This window comes from Rhipicephalus sanguineus, chromosome 6 (genome assembly GCF_013339695.2).
Source record: "Rhipicephalus sanguineus isolate Rsan-2018 chromosome 6, BIME_Rsan_1.4, whole genome shotgun sequence".
Lineage (NCBI taxonomy): Eukaryota > Metazoa > Arthropoda > Arachnida > Ixodida > Ixodidae > Rhipicephalus > Rhipicephalus sanguineus.
In genome coordinates, this window is record NC_051181.1 from 13,474,506 (window position 1) to 13,499,529 (window position 25,024).

The window sequence follows — 25,024 nt, forward strand, 5'->3', positions numbered from 1 at the left end:
TCAACAAAAAGGAACCACCATATTACGATATATCACACAACAGGGTGTCTGCTGTAGTCAGCATACAGCCAAGTTTCCGGGTAGGCGAATGCCTATGTCACTTTATTTGCACAACTTTTGTACGCGTCCAACACTTGAATACCATAGACAGTTAACATAGGTAAGTTGTTAGTGATATCAGTATGGTTAGAAATGCGCTCTACATAAACGCCCTTTACACCACATCCCCCCTTGTCGAAGATGTGGAGCAATAACGGGCTAACTATAAGTTCAATCTTTTAGGCATAATGATAAGTCTTCCAGACACTGTGTACCGATAATCACGAAGTGGTGTCGCGGCGTGTGTGCCCCGCCACGGGGGTCTAGTGGTTATGGCGCTCGACTGCTGGCCCGAAGGTCGCGGGATCGAATCCAGGCCGCGGCGGCTGCATTTTCGATGCAGGCGAAAATGTTTGAGGCCCGTGTACTTAGGTTTAGGTACACGTTAAAGAACCCCAGGTGGTCGAAATTTCCGGAGCCCTCCACTACGGCGTCTCTCATAATCATATCGTGGTTTTGGGACTTTAAATCCCAGATATTATGTCGCGGCGTGCGTTGGCTTACGACTGTCCGCATTTATAGGAGAAGGCGCACTTTCTTGGCAAACTATAGCAGTTTCCACACCACCTGGAGAAACCGCATGACTTTGAGAAACCACACAATTCAACACAGCACTCGGGAGTTATTCCGCACTCACTTGTCGCCTACAATATCCGGCACCAGTGAAAACACGCTCGTAGCAGGAGTCGTTCCACAACCACCAAATGGCAGAAGCAGACAGTGGTTCCGCTGTATCACACCGTTTGGCATCGCTACTACGTAGCATCTCGGAAGCTGACCTTGGCTTGGCACCCGAGCAGTACACCTGGAAGTGAGCGCGAAGCAAAGGCGACAGCCCGTCTTTTGCCCTTTGACTGGTCTTGCATCAGGACAGCTCCGAGCCCGTAAGAACTTCCAACCACGGAGACCACTGCTGGGCGAGATGGGTGATGGCAAACCATGCAAGTTTCCGAAAAAAAAACAGCGCCTTTACTCTTTCGAAAGCGACTTGCTGGGGTGGCCCCCACAACTAATCTTTCTGCTTGCACTGAAGTTCTCGAATAGGAGCTAGCGTATCTGACAGATGTGGCAGGAATCGAGGCACTATTCACCATCCCCATGAACCATCGGGCACCTCTGACGTCCACGGGCGGTTCCATCTTCTGAAAGGCTTCCACCTTAGCTGGATCTGGCGAGAAACCGCCTGAACAAACCACGACGCCCAGGAACTTGACGTGTCGAACTAGCACTTTTTCTTATTTAGAGTCAGCCCTGTTCGGTGTAACTGGTCCGACAACTCGGAGCCCCTTTTGTCGTGCTCCTCTTGGTTGCAGCCGAACACCAGGACGTCATCAATCATGTTGACCACGCCTTGCTGCCCCTCCAGAATGCAGGACATCCGGCGCTGAAAAAACCGAAAGATAGGCAGCAAAAACAGTACCTGCTGCAAGGTGTTATGAACGTTGCGATATCCTGGCTATCCTCTGCCAGCTTGACAAATGTGCGGCGATGTGTGACATTAGTAGCCCCTTCCTAATTTTAGTATGCTCTTGGCGTGACACCAGAGTAGTGCGGCGAAAGTGACTTAAGGAGTGGCCCTCAGACGATAGCTGAAGGCCAACAAATTTTAGAACCGGTGTTCTTTGTTAGAAACAATTTGTAGCACAAGAAACAGAGACTCAAAAGAACACAATAGACGACATACGAGCCTCTTGTCTTCTTTTGTGTCTGTTTCTTGCGCTACAAATTGTTTCTGGTGTGCAACCAACAGGCCCAAATTACCACGACTCTGTCCGTGCTTATTATCTTCTTCTCGTGGTGGTGTTTCAGCTGCTTTTTTGCAGTTTTATGGCGTGCCTGCACAAATGAGCCGTTTGCTCAAAATTCGTTAGTCTCCTGTGCCAATGGGAGAGTTGGAAGGTGTGCGCATCCCCAACAATCATGCGTGTTGACATTGCGAGGTCTAGCTCTTTCACCAAGCCCATTCACTTTCTCATTTTGGTCCTTCTCCAGCTTTCGTGGGATGTTTTTCGTGGGAGCTTTCGTGGGATCAACGGGCACGTGTAAACACATCACAAGGACACGAGTGGAGCAGCACATGTCAAAGCATTGGAAAAAAAGAAAGGCACATTAGGGCCTCCAAGGTTCATGCGCACAATTTCTGAGGATACGACACACCGTTGATGCGCGATGCTAACAAACTGGCGGCGCGGCTTTCATGGCTGCGTGCGTGATTGCCATATCTTTTGCGGCAGCGCGGGCAGTATCTGTTTGCACCTGCGCAGCAGCGTACGTTCGTATGGGACGTTGCGGGGTGAAAATGGATTCGCAACAGTACTCTAATATATTGCAGGGTTGAGACTGCAGGCTTGCCCTTAGGGACTTCATGCGTCAGTAAGAGAGGGCACAACACATCACTCAAGATGGTTAGGGTTTTTGAGACCACTGAGTAGAAGTTGTTTGATTCATTGTTTAAAACATTTAAATAGTCGTCTGCAAATGTGAAGATGGTGACGATATCCATACCAATGAAACGATCATGAAGAGGTTTCGTATGGGTAGCCAGAAGTAAGTCGCTCAAACTGGGAGCTATGGCAGAATGCATATACCATTTTTTTTTGTTTCACAGTGTGGTCATCCCATGTTGCGTAAGTCGAGTTCACATATGATTGAAGGAGCTCTAAATGCTGTTCACAGGACAAGCTAGAAGCATTCTGAAGTTTGACACTTCCCAACCTGTCAATACTGCCTGCAACGCATGTTATCAAATCAGTCTTGCGGAACGACTAAAACTTTAACGTTAAAGGGGCCCTGCGACACCTTTCTTAGTTATATTGGAATAGTCTCATTATTCACGTATGACTCTTCACGAGTCATATGCCGCAAAAATTTTTCGAATCCGTCAAGTCTAAGTGGTGTTACCAAATTATAGAGATCACGTTCCGCAGCCTTCTTCCTCCACTCAACGCCGCGAGCGCGCGGGAAGCTGCGCAGGGCGTGAAGGGAGGGAGGACGGAGGTGAGAGGAGGCGCCGAAGGGCTACGTCAGCTCCGGCGGCATTTTTTTCCTTCATTTTTTTGATGTCTGGCGTCTCGGCGCAACCACGTGGTCTGTGGAGCCACTTCCGGTCGGCTTGCGTGGTCGTCGTCGAGCGGAGCCCATCGCACCGTGTATCGTGCGTGCTTGAAAACTGCGAGTCGGTTTGGTAATTTTGGGTGTGCACCTCGAACTGCCGTAGTGTTTTCATCGCTCTGCCAACCATGGACGCAAACCTGCGTGCGCGTTTGGAACGAATGACAGCTGAGATGGGTTTCGACCCACACTCGGATACACCGCCTCGTCGCACTGCTCGCGCTTCAATCGTATTCAACACGGCAAAGCTGCGTGCACCCTTCTCCCAGTGGAGGTACTTCGAGGCTGTTTGCTCTTCGAATGCGGGCGCACAGCGAGTGCGGGCTGACAACAAAGAACTAAAGACGAGAAGAAATGATCGTGGGGCATCGGGCCGGCGCGGACCCATCCCCCGGCTGTCTGCAGCTACCGTGAAAATGCGAGTCTGCTTGGTTGCTGTGTCGCGGTATCTCGGGAATGTGAGACTACGGGGAGGATACGCCGAGGTACGGCTCGATGACATACTGAACAGACAGCGAACGGGACTCTCGCCATACAGCGAACACAGGTATCCTAAACTAGCCGGCGCCAGCATTGTTATCGGAGAAATGCTGCACCGCCGCCTCGGTCGGTCGTGAGAACGTGCCGACGATGTAGTTTCCAGCTGACGAGGCAACACTCGAATGGCTGCCACTCTCAACGGCAACCGGCGATGATCAAAAGCACAGAAATATTCACGATTTCCGCACTGCGCATGGTGAAGAAAACGCAACCACGCAACCACGAGCAGACGAGCTGTCGGTGAGACCGGAAGTGCTAATAAGAATGTTTGTTCGGTGTGTAAACGGCATAACACAATATAAACATACCTATTATCTACTTATTGAACTCAAATTTAACAACGAAGGTAATAATGAGGGTGTTATCGTGATTATAACATCAGCCAATGGTTGAACTGCCGACAATCGCGTCATATATTGCGGACTAATACATCATTTGTCGAGAGAAGAGGGAGCGATTTTCAGCTGACTTTGAGAATTTATTGTAAATTTCAGGCCGCTCGCTTCGCTATAATATTTGGCTCGCGTGTTCTCGGGAGCCTCGACTACCGATTGGCAGCGCTTTTTGACCCTGCTCAAAAAGTGTTGCAGGGCCCCTTTAATAGAGAAGGCAGCAAGCGTCTCCTCCTGCCTGTCCTTTAACTCTTTCGTTACCGCGAGAAAATAATCATTTTTCATAGGTCTCTGGAAGGAATTTTCTGCCAGCTTAAAAAGTACTCCATCACGCATTGAAGCATATCACATTATGCATAATGAAATGCTCTTTCCAAAAGTTGTAGTGCATGAAAAATATGGAATATATGAAAATTGAAAGTATGTAATTTTTGTTTCCAGCTGATAAACACATTATAACGGACACTATATATACAAAAACATTCAAAACAAAGAAAATTCAGAATATACACCAGGAATAGCATAAAAATTAAAACATTCACAAAAAAATTCGGCAGATCCCACGCACTGTGGGAATCGATGTAATGCGAAGCAGCCAGCAAAGAGCTGCATACATCGCCTTCTTTGTCTTTGAGCCAAATGAAATCATTCATGCCATGGCATCTAGTCCACCATATATCGCATGTTTGCCATGCACGCATGCATGCACAATCTAGTATACACCATGCCAATGAAACGCATATTCTGGTATATACAATGCATGACCTGTCGCTTGTGTTCATCACGTACTCGAGTCGTGCCATACCAATTTCGGTATATATCCAGTTAACAAAACGGCCGGATGCACACCATGACAGTGGCATGTACATCATACCGTACATGACATGCATAACATGATTCGCATGTTAAGACCTCTCATTTATGTTCGTCATACAGTCACATCGCGCAACATCAATTTTGGTGTATATCAAGCGAGCGAAATGGCCGCGAGTGCACCACGAGTATAGCATGTAAATCATGCCATACATGACATGCATGTCATGATTTTCATGTTAACACCTTTCGTTTACGTTCGCCATACAGTCGCTTCGCGCAATACCAATTTTGGTGTATATCAAGCTAGCGAAACGGCCGCGAATGCACCATGAGCGCGGCATGTAAATCATGACATACATGACATCATGTCACGGTTTTCATGTTACCACCTGTTATTCATGTTCGTCATACAGTCGCGTCGCGCAATACCAATTTTGGTATATATCAAGCTAGGAAAACGGCCGCGAATGTATCATTAGTGTGGCTTGCAAATCATGTCGTACATGACCTGCATGTCATGCTTCCATGTTACCACCTCTCATTTACGTGCGTCATGCAGTCGAGTCGCGCAATACCAATTTTGGTGTATATCACGCAAGCGAAACGGCCACGAATGCGCCATGACCATGACATGTAAATCATGTCGTACATGTCATGGATGTCATGATTTTCATGTTACCATGTCTCATTTACGTTCGTCATACAGTCGCTGCGCGCAATACCAATTTTGGTGTACATCAAGCTAGCGAAGCGGCCGCGAATGCATCATGAGCGTGGCATGCAAATCATGACATACATGACATGCATGTCATGGTTTTCATCTTACCAACTGTTATTCATGTTCATACAGTCACTTCGCGCAGTACCAATTTTGGGGTATATCAATCTACTGAAACGGCCGCTAGAGCACCATGAGCGTGGCATATAAATCAGGTTGTACATGACTTGCACGTCATGATTTTCATGTTACCACCTCTCACTTACATTCGTCATACGGTCGTGTCGCGCAATACCAATTTTGGTGCATATTATGCCAGCGAAACGGCCGCACGTGCGTCATGAGCGAGGAATGTAAATCATTACATACATGTCATATATCATGGTTTTCATGCCAGCACCTGTTATTCATGTTCTTCATACAGTCACATAGCACAACACCAATTTTGGTGGATATCAAGCAAGCGAAACGGCCACGAGTGCGCCATGAGCATGACATGTAAATCATGGCGTACATGTCATGCATGTCATGATTTTCATGTTACCACGTCTCATTTACGTTCGTCATACAGTCGCTGCGCGCAATACCAATTTTGGTGTACATCAAGCCAGCGAAGCGGCCACGAATGCATCATGAGCGTGGCATGTAAATCATGACATACATGACATGCATGTCATGGTTTTCATCTTACCAACTGTTATTCATGTTCATACAGTCACTTCGCGCAATACCAATTTTGGTGTATATCAATCTACTGAAACGGCCGCTAGCGCACCATGAGCGTGGCATGTAAATCAGGTTGTACATGACTTGCACGTCATGATTTTCATGTTACCACCTCTCACTTACGTTCGTCATACGGTCGTGTCGCGCATTACCAATTCTGGTGCATATTTTGCCAGCGAAACGGGCGCAAGTGCACCATGAGCGAGGAATGTAAATCATTACATACATGTCATATATGTCATGATTTTCATGCCAGCACCTGTTATTCATGTTCTTCATACAGTCACATAGCACAACACCAATTTTGGTGGATATCAAGCAAGCGAAACGGCCACGAGTGCGCCATGAGCATGACATGTAAATCATGTCGTACATGTCATGCATGTCATGATTTTCATGTTACCACGTCTCATTTACGTTCGTCATACAGTCGCTGCGCGCAATACCAATTTTGGTGTACATCAAGCCAGCGAAGCGGCCACGAATGCATCATGAGCGTGGCATGTAAATCATGACATACATGACATGCATGTCATGGTTTTCATCTTACCAACTGTTATTCTTGTTCTTCATACAGTCACTTCGCGCAATACCAATTTTGGTGTATATCAATCTACTGAAACGGCCGCTAGCGCACCATGAGCGTGGCATGTAAATCAGGTTGTACATGACTTGCACGTCATGATTTTCATGTTACCACCTCTCACTTACATTCGTCATACGGTCGTGTCGCGCAATACCAATTTTGGTGTATATCATGCAAGCGAAACGGCCGCAAATGCACCATGAGCGTGGCATGTAAATCATGACATACATGTCATGGATGTCATGGTTTTCATGCTACGACCTGTTATTCATGTTCTTCATACAGTCACATAGCACAATACCAATTTTGGTGTATATCAATCTAGCGAAACGACCGGGAGTGCGCCATGAGCGTGGCATGTAAATCATGTCATACACGACATGCATGTCATGATTTTCATGTTATCACGAGTCAGTTATGTTCCTCATACAGAAGTGTCTCGTCATACCAATTTTCGTATATATCCCTTCCATTAAACGGCCGCGAGCGCCCAGAGACTGTCATGTAAATCATGCTGCACATTACATGCGCGTCATGATTTGCATGTTAGGACCAGTCATTATGTTCGTCATGAATTCTTGTCACGTCGTACCAATTTTGGTGTATATGAAATTAACGGAACGGCCACAAGAGCCTAAGGTCGTGGAATGTAAATCATGCTGTTCATGACATGCGTGTCATGATTTTCATGATATGACCTGTCATTTATGTTCGCAATAAGGCCATGTTATGACACACCAATTTTGGTATACATCCGATTAACGAAACGGCCAAGAGAGCACAAAGTCGTAGGCGGCTAGATAGATAGATAGATAGATAGATAGATAGATAGATAGATACGCTCAAAGTCGCAGAAGTTCGCTAAGAAATGCTTCGCATTTAAAACTGAAACGAGGTGCTGCTTCATTGTTCGTGCCATGTGGTAAAGCATTTCCTGGTTTTCGTGAGACACAGGTGCACTCGTGCACTTATCGCACAAAATTTTAGTTTTTTGATGAGAAAAGACTCCTGGTGTTCCATCGTAGATGGATGCCCGAGATGTAAACAATGCCTGTATAAATCAGAAGTCCAAAGAACAGCTCGTCTGGCGTCACCTCTTTCTATGAGCCACTTCTCTCCGCACAGGTTGGCGTTCCATAATATGCATCCAAGCATATTTATTTGTATTTTTGCAGATGGTATTGATCACCTCCGCCGTGGAAAAAAGAAAGAACGAAATCGCACGCGGTCGTAAAACGTATCGCGCCGCTCCGTTGTGCATCACCGAGACTTGCTCCGGGCGACCTTCTTGGCGTGAAGAGTAGCTTTGCAGCCGACGCCAGCACATCGCACCCGAGTGACGTGTGGACCTTGCAGGTAACCAGAGTAGCTCTAAGATTGTGCACAAAGGTCAGCAGCTACGCACGCAGGGTCGAGGCCACCTGAGGCCACAAACGAAACTAACCCCTGAACTTCTGCAAATGTCTCAGGCTGTCGCAAAGCATTGTTGCCGTCAGAGGTTGAAGCTGACATGCTGTCATCTTCGGACTCAAATCTCGTTTCCTCGTCACTCAATACAGTTGTGGTTGCCAGGTAATTTCTCGTGGCGAGCGTTTCTCGCGCCACAGGTGCGCACCCATGCGCACGTGACGCCGCCGCCATGGGAGCGACTAGCGACACTGGATTCGCCCCTCTGTTTGATTTAAGAAGAGAATGAAAACCTAAACTGCTAGAAACTGGCTGAAAAGGCCAGCTCCACACGTTATGCATGCGGCAGACCTTCGGAAATAAGTTCTGGTAGAATTAATCTTCCCTGACTCCAAACAACAGCTCTCTAGTGAACGGCCTAAATTTCAGGCAATTATTACCGCTCAACACTGTCAGACTGCAAACCTGACACCATAATTTGATATTTGATTTGCAAGGGTTCTTTTGGTTAGATAACTTTGATGTTACTGGAGCATAACGACGAGTGGCACGCATTTCTCTCAGGGCGTCGGCCAAGCGCACTTTCCCAACAACACATGTTCATTTTTTCGCGCAAGCATCTGTCAAAAATCACTATGTTGCCGAAGCGGGCAAATTCAAACTGATTCTGAATGTTCAGTGGCCGGACTAACCACTACGAGGTGCTTAGTGCACGAGAAACAAATCCAATATGCCAAAATCGATGATTGAAAGCATCGATCACGGGTGATCGATTTGAATAGGCATGTTTAAGAGCTGTAAGTTTTGAAAGTTTATTTAACATAATACATCTATTGTCAGGCGACACACTCTTGGGACCCAACAAATTTGTTAAAGGGTCCCTACCGAAGTTATTCGTAGTAAAAAACATCTATAGTAGCTGTTAATATGCACGTTGTAGTAAGATCAAACAGAAGTGTCTGAATTAAGCAGAACAAACAAATGAAAGTGTCATACAAATTACAAATCTTTCCAGCAATCCTTACTACTAAAACGCATCTTAGGAGGGAAAAAAGGGGAAAAATGGAAACTGGGCAAGTGTGCTATTCATTCTCATTAAGGGAGTGTTTTAGCCTTTTTAGAAATGTTTTCAAGTTTGTTATACTGGTTAGGTTACAATCAAGCTTATTCCAAAGAGATGTACATTTAAAGTTTAGTGTAGAGCGACCGTAACTAATAGGTACCTTAGGCAGGATAAAACGACGACGCGATACATTCACAGCAGTGCGATGTGAGTGGTGAAGCGAGACTGTTGTCAAGACGAGTTTTTCATTATGTGATGCATGATTGGGGTAGTGTTGTATGTCACCAGATCGTAAATATTGAGGATGTTGAGGCTTATAAATAAATCTTCACTCTTAATGGATGTATTGTTGGGTCCTATAATGCGGAGAGCTCTTTTTTAAAGTGTGAACACTGGTGACAAATGAGTGTTGTATGTGCAACCCCAGATCCCTATACAGTAACTAGTGTGACAGTGAACAAATGCGTAGTAAAGGTTGAGAAATATGTTGGGAGGGAAGTAGTTGCGACATTTATATGCAAGCCATAGGAAGTTTTGTTAACTACAGTGCGCACATGAAGGCGAAATTTTAAGTGCTTGTCGATTATAACACCAAGAAACTTTGTCTCCCTAGATTGTTTTATGGGATGGTTATTGTAAATGACGTCAGAATGAATAGTCGTTTTCTCTTTTTCAGAGTGAAATAAAATAAAGACTGTCTTCGTTGGGTTTAAGTGAAGTCACAAAAGAGCTAACCATTTCTCTTACAAAGACGAGCTCAGCTCGTCCACACTGTATCGCTCCCACCGAAGACAAGCTGGGCTCGTCGACTCTGAAACAGGCATTTGGGGGCACTGCAGTTAAGCGAGCCTGACTCATTTTGCTGATTCTGTTTGGCTTTAACACATGGTGCAGTAAAAAATTGAAAAAAAAAAAAACATATTGATCCTGGTAACCGGAATTAGAAAATGGCGCCCCCCTCTGTGCGTGAACGGTGTGGACATGCCGGCAACAGCTCTGTTCAGAAAAAGAAAAAAAGAACTCCTCGTTTGCACAAGTTTTGTGGAATGAAGAAGTTCTCCTGTGAGTGTGGCAGGCACTACACGAAGCAACATATTTTCTTTAAATTATGAGATTCGTACGGGGACTACTGTGTTCATGGTTTTCTTGCACAGGCTCACATGTTCTTGACCTTATGTTTTTATGTTTCACAGTGGCATTTTCTGCACCGATGACTGAAGAGGTTTGGTTACTTTCCGCGGTCCAGTGCAGTGAAGCCAATCTTCTGCATATTTAAAAGATATATATTTTTTGCTTATATATTTCAAATAAGCCCCTTTAATAGACTTTTTTTAGTTGTTTCAAGACACGTAGAATCAAATAGGCAAAAAAAAGAACTGGTATTTTTGTATCTTTCTTGGGCAAAAAAAAAACTCTGTAGGGAAAGGGCCCCAAATCACTCCCAATATTTTTTAACGTTTCAGGTAAGCACGCGCCTGTTTGTCTGCACGGGCACTCCCTACTTTTCCGCCTTGCATGGTGAGGAGGAACACTTGGCCAGGAGGAGAGGCAAGCGAACAAATGGAACGTAGCGAAGGAAAGAGCGAAATTAGCGAGCTTCGCATTTTGATCACTGAGCGCGTGTAACTCTGCTATCATAGCACCATCTTGAAAAATTCTCGCGGCTACGTGTTCGACATAGAATCGTGCACAGCTGCAACACCACAACTAAATTTCGACCTCTGGGTGGTTTAGGGACCCTTTAAAAATTCACAACTTGCTCTGACATCACTACCAAATAAGGATCATCGACTGGGAGCAGCTTCAAGTGCTTCTATAAAAACACTGCTAACACTTCTGTGAGGTATGATTTTCGCACAAAGTCACTCAGAAGGGGCAGTCAGTTTTATGTTTTTGCTGTAAAAAATATTTCTAACTTCAACTTTTTGCTGTTTCCTATTGACCGGGCTAGGCTTTCGAGATTAAATTTTTTGCACAGATATTGTGCCTTATTTCAAAGTTTCTTCAGTGAGATGTCATCATGTGCATCGAACGCAGCGAAAACAGACTTCGAAGCCTTTGTAAAGTCCATGGACTTGAGCATTACTACGAAACAACCCCATTTGTCCAGGGATAACAATGACAGAGAATTGTCCTTCACGTACCTAAGGTCCTAGCCAACGAAAGCTTCTGACTGAAAGGCGCAGGAGGACGTCCATGCCTTCGAAAAGCATGTAGGGAAAGGTGTTTCAGCTCCACTGACGTGAAACCTGTGGAGGGCCGATGCATGAAGTGTGCGCCGGTGTTTCCCACAGCAAATTCACTGCTAATGGCCAATGAGAGACAGAAGAAAGATTAGACGCAGAGACCTGCAGTCCGCTTTTAGTTATCGTGCACACTACAAATGTTTATTAAACTACGCACAAATCTCCCACCGGCACTACATTGCAGCTCAAGATACGGTTGTGCAGCGCGAGCAGTCGGTTTTTTCAATGAAGAAACTCGCTAGCAGATGCTACGGGCGTAGGCGTTCTCTCGCGGGCGAGGACGCATTCTCGTTCCTTGCGAGCTGGTAGTTCAGCGTTCATGGCAGAAAGAGCGTTTTCATAGCCAACGCACGCCAGTCGCTCTCTTCGCCACACGGCGAGCGCTGAAGCGGTGGCACCCTCTCATGCGCTCTAGCAATTGGACCGTCACGACAGCAGACGACGATGCACGATGAGACCCTAAGGCGCACCTCTCAGCTTCGGGGACCTCCTTTGACACTTTCCTCACCATAGACAGCAGATAAGGGCACGGCTTCTGAGGCTCAACTGCAAACAATTGAGAATGCACTGCACATGGTCCTGTAAAGTCTCATCACCCATAAGGTGTGTGATATTCGGTGATGGCTCCTGCTCTGTACCTGCTTCCTGAGGCCAGGAAGCACCTACTGCCAGAGGAACGCTGCTGGCAAGTCTGAGAAATTCCCATCAAGTGTGAATGCTTGAAGAAAACCCCATAAGGTACCTCAGGTGATCTCTGTACAGCCGCACCCGTCTCTGCCATTCTGTTCATCCTGTAAGACTGTTGTCGGCAATAGCGGAAGGAGTAAGAAGTATTGGGCAAGCCCAAAAGAGCGTCACAGTGCACTCGAGCAAAAAAAAAAAGTTCTACTGCCCTCCATTCATACCATATTACACAATCTGAAAAGGATTGCGAGGTCTGGTCTGGAGTTCTTTCCATGCTAGTGTGACTAGTAACTTTGCAGGAAGGCCAATGTTGACAAATGAATACCGCTTGTTCCACAAAACATGGTGAGTAATTTGTGGATTGTGTTAAAGACGTGATTTATTTGGCTACATTGTCATACGCTCGTGTGTACATTGGCCAGACTGGCCATTGTGTCAACCAGAGGTTGAAGCAGCTTGAGTACAATGTTCCACAAATGATTTCCGGGCATCTTGCTGTTCATTGTCAAAACGTGGCTGTGTTATAGTGTTTGATAATACGAGTGTTATTGCGATAACAATTATATGGACTCTCTCGGCTCGTTTTTGCCGTCGCCGTCATGTCCCAGATATGTATATGTATGTATATATAAATAAAAGCCGCAAAGAAACATACATCAGAAGAAAAAAAATTCCAAAGTGCGCCACCGGGATTTCAACCTGCGATCCCTCGCCCCGCAGCGCGCTGCTTTAAACAACTCGGCCACGCGCCACCGGCTGTTTAGCATAACAGCAGCGAGCTATTTGATACACCATATAATGCTAACAGCACGCAGAGCTCGCAGGTGTTTCAGTGTGTGTAGTATCACCAGCGAGATTGCCCCAAGGACGTTTTAAAGCAACACTTACATTTTTTTTTCAGTTTGAAAGCTCCCCTTGAGGCGCGCAAAAAGTGGCCCATTTTTGTACCCACTGACGATGTGGAACGCCGAGTAAACAATGCGTCGAACGCCACCGCGCGGCAGCAGACGCGGAGGGGTCACTCCACGCACCAGAGTTTTAAAGAAAAGTATAAGAGCATCTGGTTTGAGCTTGGGCGCGCTGCTCAAACAAGAAGTAACAACCGTGTAGGGAAGAAGATCATTGCCGCAGTGGGCCGCGACCTTAGCTGAAAGAGCCGAGCGCGAGCTGTTGGCGCTTGGACCGATTCTTGTGTTGGTTTTCGCCGCCCGCCTTCAGCGTCTGTGAGCCTCCTTCTCAAGTGATACTTGTCGCCAATAAACCCCGTTTCAGAGTGGTGGATGTGCGGGGTACTCAACCTGGAACTCCAAAATAGGAGACTGCCCGCTCCTTCAGAAATGGCCGACGAAACGACCCAGCAAGGCACGGCCCAACCTCCGATGGTCATCCTGCCCACTGCGCTACGCCTGCGCGATCCACCTTTCTTTGTCGGCACCGATGGACAAGACGTCGAAGATTCGCTGTCGACATTTGAAAAGGTGGGCGCGAGCAACAAGTGAGACAATCCATCGACATTTGAATATGTGTCCTTCTAATTGAAAGAGGTCTCAAGCCTGTGGTTTCACAACCACCAGTTGGAATTCGCCACTTGGAGTGCCTTTAGGCAACGCATTGCCGATGTGTTCGGTCGCCCCGAGGTACGGAAGCTAAGTGCTGAACTGCGCCTACGAGGGCGTGCACCGCTGCAGGGATGAGGCTTCACAAGTTACATCGAAGACGTACTGGACTTGTGCAAGTGCCTTAACCGTGAAGGAGACAAGATCAAACACACCTTGAATGGGATAGACGACGATGTCTTTCAGATGTTGCTGGCCAAGGACCCGTGGACCGTGTCTGAAGTCGCCACTCTGTGCTAGAGTTTCGGCGAACTGCGGAAACAACGGGTCTCGGTACGGCGAGCAGCGGCTACAGACAACGCTCTCGCGGCGTTGACCCTCGGTGGTGAGAACAACACGCTGGTGTCAGAAATCAAACGATATGTGCGCGAGGAAGTGGCTCGGCAACTGTCGTGCCTATCGTACTTACCGACAACGAAACACACTACTGAGCGTCTCGCGCCCGCCATCCGACAGGTGATAAAGGAGCAGGTCTCCGAGGCACTGCCGTCCGCCTCTCAGCCAACACCTCTCGCCGCGCCACGGAGGTCTGCGGCCGTTGCTGCTACTCCACCGCGACATCTACCTGACTCGACTGCCGAGCCTGTGCGATCGCCAACGACGTCATTTTCTGGCACACAGCAGTGCTATAACGGAAACCTCTGGGGCGCACTTCACAATCGCCCAATCTGCTACGCATGCGGGTACCCAGGCCATGTCGCGCGCTTCTGTCGACGGCGCTTCGCAGCGACCCCGGCTGTACCGAGATACTCAACTACTCTTTCCGGGCCCCGTACGACGCGCAACGACAACTGGCCCCTCAACGTGAGCGAGTACCAGCTGAACGTGACCCACTACCATCCGACCGAGACCGCCAACCTGCTCCCGAGTACCGATCATTCGCTCCCCTTGACTCACCCTCATCACGGCGCCGTTCTCTGTCACCCCTGCGTCGCCGACCGGGCCCCTTGGTGACGGAAAACTGACTGCCGCAGCTCCGAAGCCCCGAGCTTCGTCGTCGTCACATTGTACAAGTCCTCGCCTGTCCCCCGCCAATGTTGTGGAAGTGTTTGTCGAAGGTTTGCGAACTCTCGCGCTTGCGGACACCGGTGCTGCCATATCTGTGATGAGCCGAAAACTTTGCCGCTCATACAAAAAGTAACGACGCCGCCTTCCGAGTTTTCGCTGAGTACAACGAGTGCGCAACAAATTCGACCGGTTGGAGCATGTACGGCCATTGTCATCATTCAGGACGTTTTGTAAGACAGTTTCTCGTGTTGGACACGTGTTCTCACGACGTGATACTCGGATGGGATTTCTTCTTGCGCCACGACGCCGTCATTGACTGCGCTCGCGCTCAGGTGGAACTTTCGGTGTTTTCCGATGCCCCGTCCACTGACACTGAAGGACCTTGCGTCGGCAAGCTCCTTTTTGCCACCGACACTGACGTTCCTTCTCTTATTGCCGTCATTGTCCCTGTCTATCGCTCTGAATTTTCTGGCTCCACCGTTGTGTTCACGCCATCTGACGTTTTCAGTCGCCGCCACGGTACGTCTCTGCCATATGCCGTTCTGCCGCCTCACCAAGATGCGACTGGAATTGTCGTTTGCAACTCCAGCTTATGCCCTCTCACCTTAAATACTTACGAGACGCTTGGCCACGTTCGCCCTGTAGACGACAATGCTATAGTGCTCATTGAATCCCACGAAACTGGCCAAAAGCTTCAATTGAACGCTGTCAAACCTCGTTTTGCGCTGGATGGCATCTCCTCAGATATATTCAACTGCTCCATCGACAGCAAGCTTCCTCCGAATGAACGGGAACAGCTTATCACCCTTCTGCATAAATTTCGAGATTCGTTCGGCCTTCCGCAGAAGGCACTAAGTCAAACGAAAACAGTTGCTCACGCAATCCACACTGGAACTCACCCTCCCTTGCGTCAACGGCCCTACCGGGTATCACCGAAGGAACGCACTATAATTGCGGAGCAAGTCGGTGACATGCTTCAGCGCGGTGTCATCACGCCTTCTTCCAACCTCTGGCGTTCCCCTGTGGTACTAGCTAGGAAAAAGGACGGTTCAATTAGGTTTTGTGTGGACTACCGACGACTGAACAAAATTACGCTGAAAGATGCCTGCCCTCTTCCCCGCATCGGCGACGCCATCGATTGCCTGCAAGGTGCCGAGTTCTTTTCTTCACTGGACTTACGTTTGTGTTACTAGCAGGTCACGATGGAAGGTCACCGGTTACTGGCAGAGTGTGACCGACCCAAGACAGCGTTTATTACGCCAGACGGTCTATACGAATTCACGGCAATGCCATTCGGTCTGTGCAATGCGCCTGCAACGTTTGAACGGATGATGGACAGCATTTTAGGCGGCCTAAAATGGCGGATATGCTTATGTTGCCTTGATGATGATGTCGTCTTTTCCGCAGATTTTCCTACACACGTCGAGCATTTGCGCACCATTTTTCAATGCCTTACTAAGGCAGACCTTCAGCTTAATCTGAAGAAGTGCCGCTTCGGGGCTCGCCAACTCACTATACTTGGCCATGTTGTGTCAAAGTATAAACTTCGTGCAGGATAAACTTCGTGCAGTAGCCGAGTTTCCGAAGCCGACTTCACTCAAAGAACTTCGGAGCTTCATTGGCTTGTGCTCATATTTTCGTCGTTTCGTCCGTAACTTTGCAACGATAATAGCACCACTTACGCAACAACTGGCTGGCCCTGCTAATCTTTCTAATTGGACCACAGCATGTGACGAAGCCTTCCGTACACTGCGCCGCCTGCTTACGTCAGCACCCATTCTGCGCCATTATGACCCAACTGCTCCGACTAAAGTGCACACGAGGCTAGTGGCGTTGGTCTTGGTGTGGTACTTGCGCAACGTGAGCCCGGCATTCCAGAGTACGTCGTCGCATATGCTAGCCGCGCACTCACAAAGGCGGAAGTTAACTACTCAGTCACCGAAAAATAGTGCCTGGCAATTGTGTGGGCGTTAAGCAAATTTCGTCCGTACTTTTACGGACAGAGTTTCGACGTCGTAACCGACCATCACGCACTCTGTCGATTGGCTTCGCTAAAGGAGCCTTCAGGTCGCCTTAGATGTTGGGCTCTTCGCCTACAAGAATTTGACATTCATGTCATCTACCGCTCAGGACGAAAACATTCTGACGCGGACGCACTCTCCCGATCACCAGTGAGATCTAACGCAGACACGCACTCATACGCTGACTTTTCCATCGCTGGAATTTCTGTGGCGAACATGTCATCTGAGCAGCGAAAAGACCCATGGATTGGCTCTTTGCTTAACATCCTTTCCGACACTTCAGCGTCTGCGTACCCACGTGCCCTTCGCCGCCAAGCCACACATTTTGAGATACGGGACGCGCTATTATACCGCAGAAACTACCAATCGGATGGCCGTAAATGGCTTTTGGTTATACCAATCCGCATGCGATCCAACGTATGTGCGTATTTTCATGCCGATTCGCAATATGCTCATGCTGGCGTGTTGAAAATGTATCACCGGCTCCGCCAGCTTTACTACTGGCGTGGTATGTACACCTTCGTCTAGAAATACATTCGATCCTGTCCATTATGCCAACAATGGAAGACATTTGCCCATTCACCCCGATTACTGCTGCCTCTACCGTGTCCTGCACGCCCTTTCGACTGTGTTTGCATTGCTCTGTATGGACCCAGTCCGTACGCTGCGGCTGGCAGTTGATGGGTAATTGTTGCCGTCGAACATCTCACTAGATACGCTGAAACAGCTCCGCTGCCTTCTGCTAGAGCTCGTGATGTTGCCAATTTCGTCTTACGTCGCTTCGTCCTCCGTCACGGTGCACCACGCGAACTACTCAGCGATAGAGGGCGTGTGTTTTTATCCGAAGTTCTTCAACAACTCCTTCGCGCTTGCCGCACGGTTCACCGCACCTCTACAGCTTACTACCCGCAGACCAACGGTCTAACTGAGCGCTTCAACCGAACGCTTGGAGACATGCTCGCGATGTATGTCAATTCCGACCACTTGAACTGGGACGTCGTTCTCCCATTTGTGCGTTATGCATACAATACCGCCACGCAGTCAACCACAGGCTTCTCGCCTTTCTTTTATAAGGCCGTGAACCATACGCCACCCTTGACACAATTTTGCCGTATCGCCCGGACGCCTCCGGATTCAGCCCTGTTTCTGAAATTGTACAGCACGCTGAAGAGTGTCGTCAGTTAGCCCGCTCATTCACCTCGGAAAAACAATGCCAAGAAAAAGAACGCCATGACCGCGACCAGCAAGTCGAAACTTTCGCCGTAGGCTCGCTCGTCTGGCTCCGACTGCCCCTTCACTCCCCTAGCCTGTCCTCCAAGTTTACCCCCAAGTATCACGGTCGTTATCGCGTCGTGGAACGTCGATATCATGTAACGTACCACGTGATCGCGCCGGTCAAACCATCTACAGACAGGCGCCGCCTTGGTCGCGAGACTGTCCACGTGAGTCGCCTCAAGCCGTATCACGACCCGCTCCTCCTCTCGTCACCTTGACTCGCCAGAATAGCTCCTTTTTGTCGCCGGGGTATTGTAGGGAAGAAGATCATATGCCGCAGTGGGCCACGACCTTAGCCGAAGCAGCCGAGCGCGAGCTGTTGGCGCTTGGACTCTGATTCTTGTGTTGGTATTCGCCGCCCGCCTTCAGCGTCCGTAAGCCTCCTTCTCAAGTGCTACTTATCGCCAATAAACCCCGTTTCAACCGTAACAGTTGTTAGTTCGCGCTCGTCCTGTGTATACCTGTGGTTTCTTTTCGAGTGGCCTTCCTTGTGTTTGAGCAGCGCGCTACAAGTGTCGGGCTGTGAGCGCTGCTAATTTGCGGTCGTCCTGTGTGTGTTCTTTTCGTCAGTCCTTTGCGCTCGAGCGGCGCGTTGGAAGTATCGAGCTGATTGCCGTTCTTCGTGTGACATTCTAATTTGTTGCTATCACATTCATTGCTTCGCCGTTGCGGCGAAACTGACTGTTCCCAAAAAGGCAAAAGATGGTTGCTGGGGAAACCGTTTGAGCCTGTGAAATAGAAAAAAATAAATGATAAGTGTGTTAGCATGTCATCTTTGGCACTTTCCTACAAGGACATGACATTTCTCGAATTGTCAACCTAATCTGGTTGCAACAGATTGTGATTGCAGCAACAAATATATGTGATTGGGTCCTTGTTGCGTACTTACATGTACCACCTTTCTTGTTTTATTTTCAGCAACAACTTGCGTATTTATATATAGCCGTCATGCGGGCATGAAAAATATTTCTAGTATAAAATCGTGTGTGTGTGTGTGTGTGCGTGTGTGTGTGTGTGTGTGTGTGTGTGTGTGTGTGTGTGTGTGTGTGTGTGTGTGTGTGTGTGTGTGTGTGTGTGTGTGTGTGTGTGTGTGTGTGTGTGTGTGTGTGCGAGCGTTCAATCGCGCTGTTCAAACTTGAATTGAGCGAGATAGAAATGATGTCGTCCTCACAGGCCGCTGGCTTTGAACGGCGACACGAGGCGGAGCCGTCCTCCGAGGAATGGCTCGAGTTTCCTTCGGACGGAGACATTGAGCAGCTGCGCATCTTGGCTGACGCTCTGTGCTGTGCGAAGCCCTTACGACCTGTCCTGGACCGGTCTCTGCGTGTGCTGCTTCCCCACGAAGCAGCTCAACAGTTGGTGCTTCCCGACTCCTTCTTCAACCTCAGCCCCGATGAGCTGCTGCGTGAACAGGAAGCCAGGTGGGTGCTTGCGCTGCCCTCTTGAAAGACATGCCGCACCGCCATTCCGTCACATCGTTGTGACCGTGTATAACAAGGCAACCTAAAGCATAAGTAGAAGGACAAATATTTTATTTGATGAGCTTGCAAAATATATAATAGATATGACTTGCCTTCCACTGAGGCAGTTATTGTCCCACCTGCTTTGCTATTCCCTCCTTTGTGGGAGTGTACATTGTAGCTGCGATCAGCAAAATAAAGTTGAGCTGTCAAGCCATGTGTTTCTTCTTCTGTCAGCCTTGTTTGTGCCGAGAAACATGCAAGTCAAGAAATCTAAATGTTAGAAAAATTACTCCAGTTTTCCAGGAAAGCACCCCACAATGGCAGCTTTTTCGTTTTAACTTGCTAACACTCTTCCATGCAAGTACCATAAAAACTAGAACATAGGTTGACTCCTAACTAAAACAAGAAAGAAAGAAAGAATGCATGGAATGGCCAATGTGCCAAACGGTACCTATACCTTCAAACAGTACAATTTATTTGTGTGCTAGAAGGAAGGCATTGTAGAAGTTTGTAAGCACGATGGAGACACTATGTATTGCCATGCGCGCTGCTTCTACTTTCGTGTAACCATTGTCTCGTATGCACCGCGCCGGAATGTAGAACATTACCGGTCATTTTAGATTGCACGAGGGGAGAAATTCGGACTTGTTAGTAAGACAGTAGGTGAACAATAGAGTTTATTCTGGAACTAATGCAACCAAAAACGATAAGCCTGGAATCTTCTATACCACATGTATAAATGCTGATGCACCTTAGCGCTGATCAGATTATTCGACGACCGACGTCTGTCTGCACCAATATCGTTGCACTTTGAGTGTCGTTTTTCCGGGCAGATGTTCGCCCAATAAAGAGTGTCATCTTTACCGGCTGCGATCGCTTTGTTCAACATCACAAATACGTGACAGTATTGTGCTGTCCTAAGTCCAAGGGCAGTATCTCAGTGGCTATCATTTGGACTCACTGGAAGGTCATTGGTAGCCATCTTGAACGTACCTCCCCGGATAGACTCTGCAGCTTCAGATGTGCAGTGGTCCAGCCTAGAATTTTCTGATCACTCCATGGAGTGATGACGTCCTTCTATTCTGCGTATGCTATTCTCAGACACTCGCACTGTGCTACCAGGTATACACGTGCCTACATGAACTCTATTGCCTTTTTTAACACTATGGTGAACCTTTGTCGGCTTCCATTCATTTTCACAAAAAAAAGTTTAGAAAAGATACTCGACACTTGCACCCTGCCAAGATGGTTGACCATCAAAGCTGAAAAGGGGCAGCCACAGTGTTATCTTGAGGCTTATCATACGAGTATACTAAAGTCCTTCTGAACTGTGTTTTGCGCCCCGCCACGGTGGTCTAGTGGTTTTGGCGCTCGACTGCTGACCCGAAGGTCGCGGGATCGAATCCCGGCCGCGGCGGCTGCATTTTCGATGGAGGCGAAAATGTTTGAGGCCCGTGTACTCAGATTTGGGTGCACGTTCAAGAACCCCAGGTGGTCGAAATTTCCGGAGCCCTCAACTACGGCGTCTCTCATAATCAAATCGTGGTTTTGGGACGTTAAACCCCACATATTATTATTATTACCTGTGTTTTGCAATTAGTGTCACTTCACGTGCTACTTTATGCTGAGCAATGAAGCCACGGACATGTTTGGCTTGGGTTTATCGCAATATTTACGTGGTGCCCATGCTGCTTCAGAAGAGAACCATCAAAAAGGGGTGCACTTGGCTTCGTCTGGCAAGTTGGTAACATAGGCCTGTTCGCAGTGCTGTTTCTCGCACACGAGCTGCTCCTCGGGAGAACGCGTGACACATGGCTGTACCATTGCGATGTTGGAGAGAGAATGATGTGCGTGTGCTCTGCTGCTAGAGAGGAATGACGTCTTCAACCCCGCAATCCATTGCATGCCAGATGTTCCCTCACACTTTGTGCGTATACACTCCCCGCAGGCTGCGCGCCTGCGGGGAGTGTATTTCACACTGCAAAAAAACCAAAGCCTCTCTTCCCTAGCACTTGGCGCGTATGCACTCCATGCCGACTCGGCTAGAGTGTATCTATGTCACCAACATGTGTTACTCCGAGGTGAAAGACCCAGACTCTGCTCTTGCTTCTAACTCCTCTCCAACTCGGTCTTTTCGCGCATGCACACTGGTTCCTGTGGAAGGCCCTCGTGGGCATGGACGGATGCCTAGGCATGTACAGCTTCGCTCTTTAAAGGCAGCCCAAGTAAATTCATAAAAGGACAATAACACAAAATGCGGCTGCCTCACGGCACAATGCCAGTAAACTGTACCATAAAATACGACAGTAGCTCGAAGTTTCGCACAAGCACCCGGTACTAACATTTCAGAATTCTGAAAATTTTATGTTATGTGGTCACTCATTCCAAAGCACCAGCATCAGCCAAAAGTAGGAGAATGCTTGAGGTTCGCCTCAAGGGTAGAATGCGATCGCGTAATCAGGCCACGTTCTCATCACCTTCTCAATCGGTAACCTCGCTACGCTTCTCGATGGACACCGCAAACATGCTACAAGGAAAGGAACGTCTGTGTGAGTAACATTGGCTGCTTAAAACTTTCCTGGAATGCCTACTGCAAGTACAGTTGCGAAGTGCTCTCTACGCCGTAATTCTTGCTTTGGTGAATCAGCGAAGTACCCACTATGCATCTGTAAGGCAACACGCGAACCTACGCTGCTGCTCGCTTCGTTGATGCTTTTGATGCTGATGATTATTAAATATGTGAGCGCTTTGTAATGGGTGCAGCTTTAAACCCCTCACTCGTTGTGCAGTTCGCATGTCTTCACGCCTGGCACGATTATTCACTCCTGCCATGCAACATTCCATGCATTACGGTGACTCAGGCCCGCAACCAGGAATTTTTTTTTTTTTTTTGGGGGGGGGGGGCACTTGCTGGAAACCTTGACTGTTTGAGAAAAACGCCTATTTTCATTATTTATTTTTGGTAAAACACCCCCCCCCCCCCCCCCCCCCCCCCGGCTACGGGCCTGCGGAGACTTCTCACATTGCATGACATTCGTATAGGGTTTTTTTTCCGGAAGCAGTTTCAAACAGTAACATGGTTCTGTGGTAGAACACCTGTTTGTCACACAGATGGCCTGGGTTTGATTCCCCCTTCGGAGCGTGTAAGCAAGCAGGCGTTTGATGAGCAGTGTCACCACGTACCCAAGCCAGTGGGGGCGTTCCGACCCCCTCCCATGCCTCGCTCTGCCGGACTTAGTCGTGTTGAGCCTATGCTGAGTGATTGGACCAATAAGGCACGTTAGCAGAGGCAACACACCCCTTCGTGTTTCAGCAGACGGCACCCCCAGATTGACCGGCGCCGGGGAAATCGGCATTCACCTTTTTCTGTCCTCCTCTCCCATCATCGTCCTTCCCTCTCACATTTAACAGCGGAGCTCTTTAAGCTCGGAGAATGCTTGGAGAATGTTTGAGCTTCGCCTCAAGAATCACGAACAAAAATGATCATCATCATTATAAACCGGCTTGGGCTCACCTCGTCCTCTGCTTCGCTCCCAGAACACGTGGACCGATTTGTCGGGCATGAGATGTAATAGGCCTCCCATGCTCAAGACTGCGCAGTGCCGTCTTCTGCCCCAGCGGAGAGCGGCTGAACGACTGGTCACTGAAAGCGGTCGCGCTTGCTTGGTTTTCGCAGTGCGCGTGCGGCAGACGTCCTTCTTGAGGCGTTTATCTCACGTTTCTCTCGCAAGACTGCCACTCCATCGTCCTGGAATACTGCCGCATTGTGAACTGTCGCAAAAATTTTTAAATAACGATCGAAGAGCTGAAAACCACCAGTCAAGTTCTACCGTTTCTCATGCAAGCACTGCGAGGAGCAGAGGCGGCAAGAGTGGATTACAGAGTTCGCCGCATCAAGCAACCTTTCACGGTCTTGGCGTCTGAATGTCATTTTTGTCGTAAGCAGTATTACAGACTTTTGCTGGGTGAAACGCGATGAAAGGAGAGTGCACAAATTTGCGATCTGAAGGCACAACAAATAGATAGCCGCGGTATATTTTGAGAATGTGCACTAGCTTTCCGACTCAACCAGGCTACCCATTTGTACTTGACAGCAGCGGAGCATGGTAGCTTACAATAAGAGAGAGCTGAGCTAGTTAGTAAGTATTCATTCTAAAAAGGCAGGGCGTGCAAACACGGACACAACAAAGAAGTCAGGACACCACAAACGCCGACTAACAACTGAAGAGACGCACAACGGTGAAAAAGAACGAAGGCAAGAAAGCTTATCTGCGCATGCCCCTGCTGCTACAGGCGAACCTATCAATCCGGCACGCGTGGCGGTCTACGTGGAAGATAACTGTTAATGCATTTGGTTTCATCTTTATGCATGTTAATCGACGGTTGGCCCACGCATGCGCTACCACTATTCTCGATATGCCATGCTTCAATCATCCGGCGTGTTTCTTCATTTCTATGCCGATAAAACACTGCGCATTCATCGAATTTTGGCGTGCACTTACAATCTCGACAATGTAAAGATAGATTAGAAGCTGAGCCTCCTGTTAGCGATCTCTTATGTTCCAACAATCTCTGGTTAATCTAAAAGGGTATGGGTTTGAGCTTGTTGGTAAGGCTGGTAAGGCTTCATGGGTTCCAAACAGCGCGTAAAGTACGAGGACACATAAACACACAGGACCAGGCGCTGTGTCCTCGTAATTTACGCGCTGTTTGGAACTCTGGTTAATGCATCGGCCCGTGTGTCCTACGTAGAAGCGGCCGCAGCTGAAAGGGACCTTATACACTACACTCGTACGGCAATCAGTGAATTTGTTGGTGTGTTTTACTAAACAAACGTCCGCTTCTTGTCTTTTACTCGCTAATTCTGCCTCTGCACAGCGGCACAAATCTTACCTCGCTTATTGGCAGCCGTGAAAGCAACATTAACGCCGTATCTACTTCCTACTTTCTTTAGTCTGCGAGATACGCCATGAATGTACTGTATACCTACGACACGTTTCTTCCTATCGCCTTCTGCAACGATGCTCGGACTTAACATAATGGACTTCTTTAAACGTTCAGCAACAGTGGCCACTGCATCAGGAGGATACCCTACATCTAAAATACGCGTAACCTGTGCGTTAAAGCTGTCTCTCATCTTGTGCTCACACGTCTTGGTGAGGGCTGACTTAAGGCAAGACATGGCGATGCCGTGTTTTTACAACCTTCGAGTGCTTCGACGAAAAATTTAACAGCGGTTTCGAAGATCTAGGA

General features: G+C 48.1%; 1 protein-coding gene across 4 annotated transcripts in view; it reads left to right on the plus strand.

Moving 5' to 3' along the window:
- The window catches only part of LOC119395605 (UBX domain-containing protein 6), a 407,364-nt gene that overhangs the window by 211,740 nt on the left and 170,600 nt on the right, over positions 1–25,024 (plus strand). For all 4 annotated transcript variants that reach the window (XM_037662583.2, XM_049416694.1, XM_037662581.2 and 1 more), the window contains one exon: positions 19,482–19,729. In XM_037662583.2, the coding sequence (XP_037518511.1) occupies positions 19,482–19,729 (248 nt within the window). The remainder of the gene's footprint in view (positions 1–19,481; positions 19,730–25,024) is intronic.